General features: G+C 43.0%; 1 protein-coding gene across 1 annotated transcript in view; it reads right to left on the bottom strand.

Moving 5' to 3' along the window:
- LOC122935111 (TCDD inducible poly(ADP-ribose) polymerase) overlaps nucleotides 1–9,357 on the bottom strand; it is a 36,143-nt gene extending 26,786 nt beyond the window's left edge. Inside the window, exons 1-2 of the mRNA XM_044290870.1 lie at nucleotides 9,189–9,357; nucleotides 2,524–3,474 (exon numbers count right to left, since the gene is read on the bottom strand). Of these exons, the coding sequence (XP_044146805.1) occupies nucleotides 2,524–3,449 (926 nt within the window). The 5' untranslated portion in view covers nucleotides 3,450–3,474; nucleotides 9,189–9,357. The remainder of the gene's footprint in view (nucleotides 1–2,523; nucleotides 3,475–9,188) is intronic.
- Between the last annotated feature and the right edge of the window lie 3,001 nt (nucleotides 9,358–12,358).

Raw genomic sequence — 12,358 nt, 5'->3', positions numbered from 1 at the left:
TCTTCCAGTGCCAAGGAAACTGTGTTTAAAACCAAGAGGCACAAACAGCTTCTAGCCATTCGTTGCCAGTGAAGCTCCTCATACTTGTCCTCTCATGACCAGGAGAAGTGCTGAGCCGGCTCGCCCTGGTTCTGCAAGGTTTGCTGAGCCTGTCCGACCACAAGAGATTAATAGCTCTGGCCAAGTAATGTGGGAACAATGCAAATCATAGGCCACATTGGCTTGTTAGGGAGCTTCTCAGAAAGGATCAACACTCAAATTATTTGTGTCCTGTTACTAAGCAACTTTCCATAGCCCTGACCTACCCCGGAGACAGAGGCTGAGGTGGCCATGAAACGCACTGATAAAGACCTTTTCTCAAGAATAGAGCTTCAACTGATAGCGACCTGAAACTTGTAAGCAAATTTCTAGATGGCACCTGGGATCAATTTTTCTTGAGGGATTTATACTATGGCCCAAACAAGTAACTGATATAAGTAAGTAAAAGAAAAAGTGTCAAGACTGCAATAATAACAGCCAGATCCAATAAAGACATATAGGTGAAGCCTCATGAAATGTAATAAGCACATAAAGAACTGAAGACTATACTGTGAAGCTCCGGGCATTATGGAGCCACATGGAAAGATCTTTGGGGACAGCCACACGGCCAGGTTTCTGGAGGCAGTTTTGGAAGCCAATATCAGGGGTGGATCATAAAAGAAGAAAAAGTATAAAGGACAGATACAACTCCTCTTTTTTTTTTTCATTCACTCCCAGGTTTTGGCTTCCAAAACTGCATCAGGGAACCTGACCGTGTGGCCGTACCCTTACAATGTGCATATACACCATCGATCCCGATCTATAGGCTTTTTCCAGTTGGTAAGAGGAGTCAATCTGAGAATAAAGTTCAGTGGTCAAAAAGCACGCCTGAGTTTTCCAGATTCTGGCAATCACCAGTCTTGTGTTTAAAAGGGTTCTGGCAAATAAGGAAACTTACTTGAAGTGTAAGCTGTTGTTTCGGTTCATATCAGTCTATGTTGTATATGTTGTATATTCCTCTCTTACTGCTACCATAATTGTATTAAGGAATTGCAAGCAATAAAGTCCCTGCACATTCCGCCACTGGCAACACTGACTGGATAATGTCAGACTGTGCAGGGACACAGCCCCAACTGGTAACACCCAGATGGATGTTTATTGCAGACTGCTGGCAATTTATTTAGAAACATCTATCCAGTGGGAATAATAGAGGAATGGCACAACATAGAGCTATATGAAAAGATGCTCCAGAATTATCATACGGGGAATGCAAGTTACCAAGCAGATGTCAGGAGAGGTCACAGGTTCTAATTAAGGCTAGGGCGGCGCAAAATCTTGTCGCAGAAAAGATGCGCAACATTTTTTATAATGATAGTCAACAGTGACACGACAGCTGCAAAAATCCATCCAAGTTGGATTTTTGTGAAACTGTCGCGTTGCAGGACGGTCTAATGTGTATGGGCACACATGTGTTGTATTTGACTATGTGCATTTATATTGTCAGTCACCGGACCTAAGCCGCACAGCGGTCATTATCCTCGCTGCATGTGAATGGGGTATGAAATGACCCATCCACTTGCAAATCTAAATGTGTGAACATGCCCTAACTTATCTTCAGACACAAACCAAGTAAATTTACCGCTACATTCAAGTCAATGAAACCTTAACCAATAGGATGGCATCACTGGCACTGCCCACTTCTATTACTGTTCCATAATACGTCATTACCAATTATCCCCCCCCCAAAAAAAACGCCCGCCCAGGTAAGACTTTACTCACCAGTCCACGTCACATTAACACTTTGTACAGTTGTTTTACGTGCGATAAGGCTGATTTTCAGAACGCCTGCTGAGCCACAATAGCGGCTCTGTGAATTAAGCAGGGTTAGGTGATTTAGCAAATCACATCAAATAAAGTGTTTTGAAGTATTCTAAGTATCTAAGCCCCAAGATCCCTTCTTAAATGCTGCTGCTTGAGTTATTAGAATAATAACATAAAGGAATTTTCTGGAGGAGGACAACGCTATATCTCACGTGTAACATTACATTTTGGGGTAAAAAGTGAAAAAGCACCAGTCACCTCTCCTGACGTGTCTGTTTTATTAACTACTTGCACCCTTTATGTAATAAATCCTACAGGAAAAGATGTTACAGAATTGTTATGTTGCACCTTTCTTGTACGAGAAGATTATGAATGAATTCTCAGCAGTCTGCAAGGGGTCCAACTGGGCGTTAACCGTTGGGGGGGGAGTCCCCGTACAGTCAGTGGATAGTGTCAAACTATGCAGGGACACATGAAACACCAATCAAAGTTTATCAGAATTATAGATGAATGGCACAACATAAAATTATCTAAAAAGATGCTCCAGAATTGTTAATACATGGGAAATGCAAGTTACTAAAACAGACATGTCAGGAGAGGTGACAGGCCCTCTTTGAGAAAGTCCATAACCAACAGAAATCCAATACAGTAGATGAAATCAACTTCCAAGGATGAAATACTTACTGATATCGCATTTTAATCCGGTCGCTATCAGGGCTACAGTACAGTCTTTCCATATGTTCCTGCGAATCGTCCATTACACTTTGCCATATACCCGTGGCTCTCCTTCTCACTTGCCAATGATAGGGCAACACCGTGTGATGTTTTTGGCAATCTTTACCATAAAAACACAAACCTTGTAAAAACTCAACACAAATGTCCACCCCGTCTTTCTGATGGACGTGGTATTGGAGCTGATTTAGAAGTTCAAACACAAGAAGTAGAGACGCCTCGTCGGTTTTGTCCTCAAATATCCCAGCGTTATTGTTTTGGCTCACATTGTATTGGTCCAGACAGCTGGTGTCCTGGAATAACCCGGATGAGTAACTTTCTAACATCTTGTCCAAGGAGATGGCGTTGGTAGAATCACTAGAATTTGTCTGTATAAGAGGATCCTGGAAGGAGCTGTTGGCAGTGGTAGGAACAGTTCCACTAGTGCTTTCGGATGGAAATGTCGGCTCTGGGCTCTCTATCGCACCGGACTGGTCTTCATCAAGATCTTGGCTTGTGTGAACGGATGTCGTGTGCTCCGCCACCGGCCTAAGACTGGGATCCCCAGATATTAGTGCACTGTTCTGAGGGCAATGTTGGTCAAGGTCTAGTGCCTTCTTGACAAGGGGTTCACATAAGTTACTAGCGTTCCCAGCCTGATCATTGGATACAAATATTCCATTAAGAGTCCCAGATCCTAAAAAACTAGTAAAGATTGGCCGCAAAGCTTGAAGGGTTTCAGGGTTTAAGATTTTTTGGGCCGGTTTCTTTTTGAAACATGGCTTCACTGGAGGAATTTTGTCAGTATGTCTGGAACAATCCACACTTGACACTTCTGGAATCTTTAAGGTACAGTCTTTTTTCATTTCCGCATCCAATAGTTGCAAGGAGCCTTCCATATTGCCCAGCAGTCTCCAGTCCGACCTACATATAGAAAAAAAATATATATAACTACACGGGAAGACGTATGTTTAAAACCAAGACTCCTTAAAGTACACAATGGGGGAAGGCGCCACCATCCATTGTCATCCGTACATATGGAAGCAGACATAAAGGTATGCATGCTGCACACTGAAGAGCTTTGCTTCTTGGTATTTAAAGCCACAAATACCTTGAGCTCATGGCTCCACGAGATTTTTGCACACGTCTTACCTTATAATGACACTACGGCACACAAAGCACACAATGTATCACAAACAGGCCTAGCAAAACACACAGGCACAGGCTGACTACAAGGCAGCCTTGAGATCACATGCGTACGTACACACCCTGTCTCACTCACTATCTCGCGCGCTGACACACACCCAGTCTGACACATTCACACAGCCAGTTTTTCATTCCCAAGTGCAAGACTTGGTGGCACACACACCCAACATCACACATCTGCTCGAAGAACGTGGCTTCATTTCTGGGAGTCTTATCAGGAACCACATTGGAAGCCATTAGTCTATTCATCCTGACGGACGGCTCAGATGTGGTAACGCACAGGAATGCCCTCTTTACTTTTTATTTGGGGCTCTGGAGACATTTGGAAAGGTTTTTAAACCACTTCTATGAAGTATCTGCAAAGAATATCAGTTACATATTTATTCCCAGAATTTTTGTACAGTCACTCAGAATTGAGAAAGCTTGTTGGAAGAACGAGTGAAACGTTTTCAAGAAATCTACAGTACGTCCAGTTGCCTTGATTTATTCTTTGCAGATATACCATGACCTGGATAAATGAGAACCTTCACAGACACTTCTATGAAGTGTACACCACAGAGAACATGTCACCCTGGGTGAGACATCTGATGGCAAGGAGTACTGTCACGGTAGGATTGGGTCAACTCAAGGAAGTGGTGGCAAACCTTCACAAGTACCTATAATACACACTGACATACTGATTCCCAAAACATGGCCAGCGTTGCCGGCAGTGTCCCACCCCGCACATGCAGTGGTCTGGAACCAGTACAGGCTGATTATACAGCCACAGACAGTAAATTATACCTATGATTTCTTCAAAGATGTCAGCAGCGTCCAGTTCTCTATACTATACCTCACCCCTGGATGTTATTCCACCTGCTAGCACTATGTCATATAAAGCCGTGTATCGAAGTTACAAATGACTGTCCGGACACCCGTCAACGGCCAAAATAAAGATCCTGTTGATTCTCACCTAACAAGCTGCTGACACTTCTGGACCTCAGTGGTCCAACATCAAGACACGTAAAGTCCGCCTCACCTTCCTGAAAACGACGTTAAAGCCTGACGTGAGGTTGACACATTATAGATGTTGCCTCTCGCTCCTCCCCCATTCTGTTCTATTCTTTATCAGCAGCGCACCCCTGACTATACAGGAAGATGTGCTGCCGACAATCCGGCATCTTTTATCCCCAGAGTTTGCTAGTTCATTGGCTGCTCAATTATACGAGTCGATTATCGGGAACGAGTGTTCCTATTCCCGATTATTGGCCTCGAAATCATGCAGTGTAACAGGGCCTTAACTTTTCACACAACTTTACATAAATCAATAGTACAAGCGACCATAAGAAATTTTGTAATATGTCTCAGAGAGAAATGTCCAGTTCTCGTGTCATCAGCTTTTTACCTCCTTCCTCCGCAGCTAACTGCTTTGCTCTTTGAAATTTGCTTTGAACCCGTCCAGGACAGGAGCGGTTCACTGAAGGATTAGATTACACATGTCAACGCAAGTCTATACAGTTCGGCCATAAAATAAGGGCTTGTTCACATCTACTTTTTTTCCTTTGTGGTGCTCTGTCATGATCACAGCGCTGGATCCGGCACCTGACCCCACTGACTATAAAAGATTGCTGCATACTGGGCTTTTTGGTCTTGCATTTTTTTTTTTTTTACAGATACTGAGAAGAAGGCTCCTATAGGCACCTCCAATGCAGACGTGAACACAGCAGGTAGTGTTTTAGTACATTCCAGTGCAAGAAAAAGGCCTATATAGAAGCATAAAAAACGTATACACAACATATACTGGAGGTGAGCCTCGATCCCATCATTACTGATGGTAAAAGGACTATGTCTTCTCAGGTACGCCAAGTGCAGTGCCTACAGGAAAGTGTCATGACAACTGCAGATACAGTCAGGCACTGATCACCGCCATGCTCCACATTCCCATATAACATATACTCTATTCGCAAAGCTGACCCATTGTATCTACTTAAAGGGAAAGTGTCATCAGTAAATGACCTACTGTTTAAATCAAGTTTTTATGTTAAACATTTTTAAAATAATTTTTGGTGATCTTGTTTTTACTTTACCAGGTCGCTATCCATATAAAAAAAAATACAAACACCTAAATTCCTTCAGTTTTACACTGGCCGCTAGGCCTAATATTAGCTGTCAGTGTACAGATCGGCAGTCATCTCATTATCATCACAGGCAGGATTGCAGCGACAGATATGACCTATATGTACATAACAGGAAGGAGCAGATAAGGCTGTGACAATGACCTCTGCCCAGAGCAGGCCTAGAAAACTCTCTATGGCCATGTGGCTGCCGTAATGCATATCTATAAATGCTACAGCTTAGGCAAGATGGCCGCCCTCATAATCATATTCAGGGGGGAAAAAAAATCTACAATCAGACAATAAAACGGATTAAAAAGAAAGATGTGTGTCGCTACCTGGTAGAAAAAAAATGATAGGTGACACATTCCCTTTAAGGAGTCAAAGTCAATGATGTCACGGAGCTCCATGTATATGGGCTTTCTGGATGTTCTCAGACCCGGGGAGATGTGACGCCATGTAGTGATCAGTACTTCCCATCAGTGAGGAGAACATTACAACGAGTCCATGGCTGCTTACAGAGAACAACTGCAATGCAATACCGACAAGGTTGAGGAGTGCCCCTTTAAAAAGGTCGAGGCTGAGGGTTTAGTAAGTTCACCACTTCTGCCTCTTTCACCCGTTTCCTGACATTATGTAAAGTAGTGAAATGTGTACAATGATTGCCCCTCCCCCACCAGGTTACATCCGCTCACGAGCAATCGTACGCCATTATAAAACAGAGATCAGTGTGTCCCGTGAATGAGGCAATACTCCTGTCAGAATGACATAGCAGAGCCCGTCGGGTGACAGAAGGGGGCTTCTAGGAAAATAGGCATGAGGCAATTCAGCGGGATGTTTTCATGGCAACTTATGGGAATTGCATCAAGAGGGAAAAAAAAATAAAAAAAAAACCATAATGAGTTCATTAAAGCATGGCAGGTAGGTCCCCTGAGCATTACTGACGTCCCCTACAGTAGGTGCTCCCATTGTGTATGTTCTGTAGCTCCACTGACAATAGAAATTAACCCCCAAAATGCCAGCATGGACACCTGTTAGGTCTACAAAATCAGCACGGCACGTATGTAGAGCAGGAAGGCTGTTCCAATCCTGGAGAATAATGAAGCATTTCATGGAGGATCCAGGACTAAGGTGACCATAAAGAATCACTGTCCTGCTACCTCCATGTGCGGCAGAGTGCACACCGCAATCGCATCCTGTGCACCTCCTCTCTGCGCATATACTGTATACAGTCACTGGAGGGACACAGGCTACAATCCCACCGGGAGCCATCCCCGACCACATCACTCATGATCAAGAGCGACAACCAATGTGTGAAAACTTTCCTGATCTCTTCAAATCAAGCTTCTGACCATTGTGGTAACACAGCTGCTATCCAGTATCATACAGGATACTGTCACTGACGGGTACTGCAGGTATGGATCCAGCATACGTGGTTGTATGGTCCCTGTACGGGACGTGTACTGCAGGTATGTAGGATGTATGGTCCCTATAAAGGATGTGTCCTGCAGGTATTGTATGTGGCATGTATGGTCCCTATAAGGGATGTGTACTGCAGGTATGTAGCATGTATGGTCCCTATAAGGCATGTGTACTGAAGGTATGTAGCATGTATGGTCCCTATAAGGCATGTGTACTGAAGGTATGTAGCATGTATGGTCCCTATAAGGGATGTGTACTGCAGGTATGTAGCATGTATGGTCCCTATAAGGGATGTGTACTGCAGGTATGGTCCCTATAAGGGATGTGTAATGCAGGTATGTAGCATGTATGGTCCCTATAAGGGATGTGTACTGCAGGTATGGTCCCTATAAGGGATGTGTAATGCAGGTATGTAGCATGTATGGTCCCTATAAGGCATGTGTACTGAAGGTATGTAGCATGTATGGTCCCTATAAGGGATGTGTACTGCAGGTATGTAGGATGTATGGTCCCTATAAGGGATGTGTACTGCAGGTATGTAGCATGTATGGTCCCTATAAGGGATGTGTACTGCAGGTAGGTGGGTGGCTGAATGCCATGAAGGTGTTAGCAGCACTGCAGACTGGAGCAGACAATGCCTGCAGCACTCATGTCTACGGCTTCACCACCTGGTGCCAGTCAGTGCCCACAGAGAAGCAGCACACAGCTCTATGTGGCTCCATCATACCAGTTGTGGATCCCCCTATAGAAGAGCCTGTGCAGACCAACATAGGAGACAGGCTAGAGACTATGGGGCTCACTGTGCCCCCCGAGGTGCAGACTTTATTAAGGGATCCTGTGACAAGTCCAGAAGCCGGAGCGTGTCCCCTACATGTCCACACATATACCGACACCCAGTATACACATATGGAGTTCAGATGCTAACTAGCACCTAATTTATGAACGTGGTGCATGGTTTTTATAAATTTGCCTAAAAGCGCCAATTTCAGTGAAAGTACGCCTGCAGGTTATCTGGCGAGAAGGAGCGACCGCTTCCAACTTTTACATATACATGACTGATTTATTAGTAAAAGCTGCCCAGCCCCTCACCCACCTCACAAATGCAACTTCTGTCACACAATGATGCCTGGGACTGCACTCTCTATCTTATATATATCACACACAGTATATACCTATGAAACACACACATACATATATATACTACAGACACATATACATGTATATAGACACACACATATACACTACAGACACATATACATGTATATAGACACACACATATACACTACAGACACAAATACATGTATATACTACAGACACATTTACACATACACACACATATATATATACATATACACACACACACATATATATACATACATGTACACACATACATACAGACACACATATATACACATAGACACACACACGTAGACACATACACACACACATAGACACACACATATACACTACAGACACAAATACATGTATATACTACAGACACATTTACACATACACACATATATATATACATATACACACACACATATATATACATACATGTACACACATACATACAGACACACATATATACACATAGACACACACACGTAGACACATACACACACACATATACTACAGACACATATACATGTACACATACACACACACACACACATATACTACAGACACATATACATGTACACACACATACATACAATACACCTAGACACACACGTACACCCGTAGACACGGCCACTTATCTGCACAGACACATTCCAGTCCTATCAGCAGGAAACCCCCCGGCCCCACACTACGTGCTCCCAGGATAGTCCTTTGTTCTGTCCCAGCAGTGGCTGCACTTCCAGCTCCGCAGTCACATAAAGTTGTCAGGGAGAAGTGCAGAACAGGATCACTTACCTCCCCGAGGATCGCCCCTGGTCTGGAGAGAAGCACCAGCAGCAGCAGCAGCCTGCTATCCGGTGGCTGAAGCTGTCTATGAGGAGCTGGGGGGGTTTCCAGGTCCTACCCGGCTCTCTCCTCTGTACGTGACAGGCGCCCCATCCCCGCTGTGTACAGTGTGCGCTGCCGCCCGCGTCCTCACAAGTCATACAGCCCTAGAGCCACCCACCGCTGCTGTGCACGACTCGGGGCGGAGCCTGGGCTCATCATAACGTACAGTAGAGGCTTCCAGCGCCACCTGGTGGACGTGTCGCGGAATGCCTCCTCTCATGGTGTCATAGAGCCCAATTGTGATGATAAATGATTAGCTGTTAGTAAACCACCTTAACCCCTTCAGGACCAGGCCATTTTTTGCCAATCTGACATGTGTCACTTTATGTGGTGACTTTAAAACGCTTTTACTTATCCAGGCCATTCTGAGATTGTTTTCTCGTCATATATTGTACTTCATGGCAGTGGTAAAATTGAGTCAAAAAATTTCATTTTTATTTCTGAAAAAATACCAAATTTACCAAACATTTAGAAAAATTTGCAGATTTCCAAATTTCTATTTATCTACTTTTATAATAGACAGTAATACCTCTAAAAATTGTTATTACTTTACATTCCCCATATGTCTACTTCATGTTTGGATCATTTTGTGAATGACATTTTATTTTTTGGGGACATTAGAAGGGTTTAGAAACAAATCTTGAAAATTTTTAAGGACCAGTTCAGGTCTGGAGTCACTTTGTGAGGCTTACATAATAGAAACCACCAAATCAAAACAGATTTTACAAACTTTGTTAACCCTTTAGGTGTTCCACAACAATTAATGGAAAATGGAGATGAAATTTCAGAATTTCACTTTTTTGGCAGATTTTCCATTTTAATCAATTTTTCCAGTAACAAAGCAAGGGTTACCAGCCAAACAAAACTCAATATTTATTGCCCTGATTGTGTAGTTTACAGAAGCACCCCATATGTGGTCGTAAACTGCTGTATGGGCACACGGCAGGGCGCAGAAGGAAAGGAATGCCACATGGTTTTTGGAAGGCAGATTGCTGGACTGTTTTTTTGACACCATGTCCCATTTGAAGCCCCCCTGATGCACCCCTAGAGTAGAAACTTAAAAAATGTGACCCCATTTTGGAAACTACGGGATAAGGTGGCAGTTTTGTTGGTACTAGTTTAGGGTACATATGATTTTTGGTTGCTCTATATTACACTTTTTGTGAAGCAAGGTAACAAAAAATAGCTGTTTTGGCAGCGTTTTTTTGTTATTTACAAATTCATCTAACAGGTTAGATCATGTGGTATTTTTATAGAGCAGGCTGTCACGGACGTGACAATACCAAATATGACTACCTTTATTGGTTCAAAATTAGAAAAAAGCAGCTCTCACCTGCTCCCTGCTGTGCAAACAACCTTTTTTGGTTGTTTGTTTCAGTTTTATGGTCTATTCACACGTCCGCAATTCTGTTCCACATTCATTTCTATGCGGCCGCACGATGCGCTACCCAGATCCGGAAGTGCGGACCCGCACTTCCGGGTCTGCAATTCCGTTCCCGAAAAAATAGAACATGTTCTATTCTTGTCCGCAATTGCATTTTATATTAAGTAGCGGCTGTGTGCGGTCCGCAAAATTTGGTCATGTGATCTTTTTATACAGCAGATTCTTACGGACGCGACGGTATCTAATATATCAACTTTTTTTATTTATTTAAGTTTTACACAGTAATATAATTTTTTAACAAAAAAATAAATCATGTTTTAGTGTCTTCCTATTCTGAGAGCCATAGTTTTTTTTATCATTTGGGCGATTGTCTTAAGTAGGGTATAATTTTTTGCGGGATGAGGTGATGGTTAGCTTGACACTATTTTGGGGTGCGGACTTTTTGATCGCTTGCTATTACACTTTTTGTGATGTAAGGTGACAGTAAATGGCTTTTTTGACACACTTGTAATTTTTTTTATTTTACAGTGTTCACCTGAGGGGTTAGGTCATGTGTTATTTTTATAGAGCAGATTGTTACGGACGTGGAGATAACTAATATGTATACTTTTTTTAGGGTAGGGTATCATTTTTTGCGGGATGAGGTGACAGTTAGATTGGTACTATTTTAGGGGGCATACACCTTTTTGATTGGTTGTTTTTTTTTTATCATTTTTTTTTTTTTTACAGTGTTCACCTGAGGGGGTTAGGTCATGTGATATTTTTATAGAGCCGGTTGATACGGACACGGCGATACCTAATATTTCAACTTTTCTTTCTTTCCCTATTTATTTCTACTTTATTTTGGGAAAAGGACATTTTTTTTTTACTTAAAACTAAATTTTTTTTTGTAAAACTTTATTTTTTTAAACTTTCTTTTTTGTCCCACTCTGGGACTTCAACTTTTGGGGGTCCGATCCCCTTTACAATGCATCACAATACTTCTATACACACACTGTAATACACTTACAGCCTGTGAGATCCAGGGAGCTGGATCTCACCGGCTCTCCCGGAAAGCAGCCACGATGCCTAAGGAAGGCATCGAGTTGCCTTCCCTGCCATCAGGTCCCCGTCACAGCAGCGCGGGGACCCGATGGCTGCTCTCTCCCTCCACACATCGAACGTGCCACGGTCAGCTCTGACCGCTGCACATCAAGGGTTAATGCGCCGGCATGGGGGGTCTGGCTATCAGTGACTGCTGAACCCCTGCCTCGGATCGGGTGGGCGCATCTCCTACATGTACGGCGCTGGTTCTTAAGGGGTTGAATTTGTTAAATCTTTTATTAGTGGAAAGATATTGGCCACGGTGCTTAATGTTACCTATTATATTAATATAACTAACCAATTAACATATCCAATAAACATAAATAACTTAACCAACAACCTAGTCCACTCGAAGAGTGACTTAACCCCATTCTCAGCACCGTGACATAATGTATTAAAACAGGGGGTAGGGGGTTTCTTCACTGCCGCTTACAGAAGTGCGCAGCTAACGGTCTTTCTCCTTCTTTTATAGATTGATCCTCGTGGCAACCATTGACTCTTCCTCCAATCAAATCTTTTATTAGTGGAAACATATTGGCCACGGTGCTTAATGTTACCTATTATATTAATACTAGCAGAAGGACCCGGCTTCACACGGGTATATTTAATC

Source organism: Bufo gargarizans, chromosome 4 (assembly GCF_014858855.1).
Source record: "Bufo gargarizans isolate SCDJY-AF-19 chromosome 4, ASM1485885v1, whole genome shotgun sequence".
Classification (NCBI taxonomy): Eukaryota; Metazoa; Chordata; class Amphibia; order Anura; family Bufonidae; genus Bufo; species Bufo gargarizans.
Note: the sequence above shows the minus strand (reverse complement) of the source record. Positions and strands in the feature narration are given on the sequence as shown.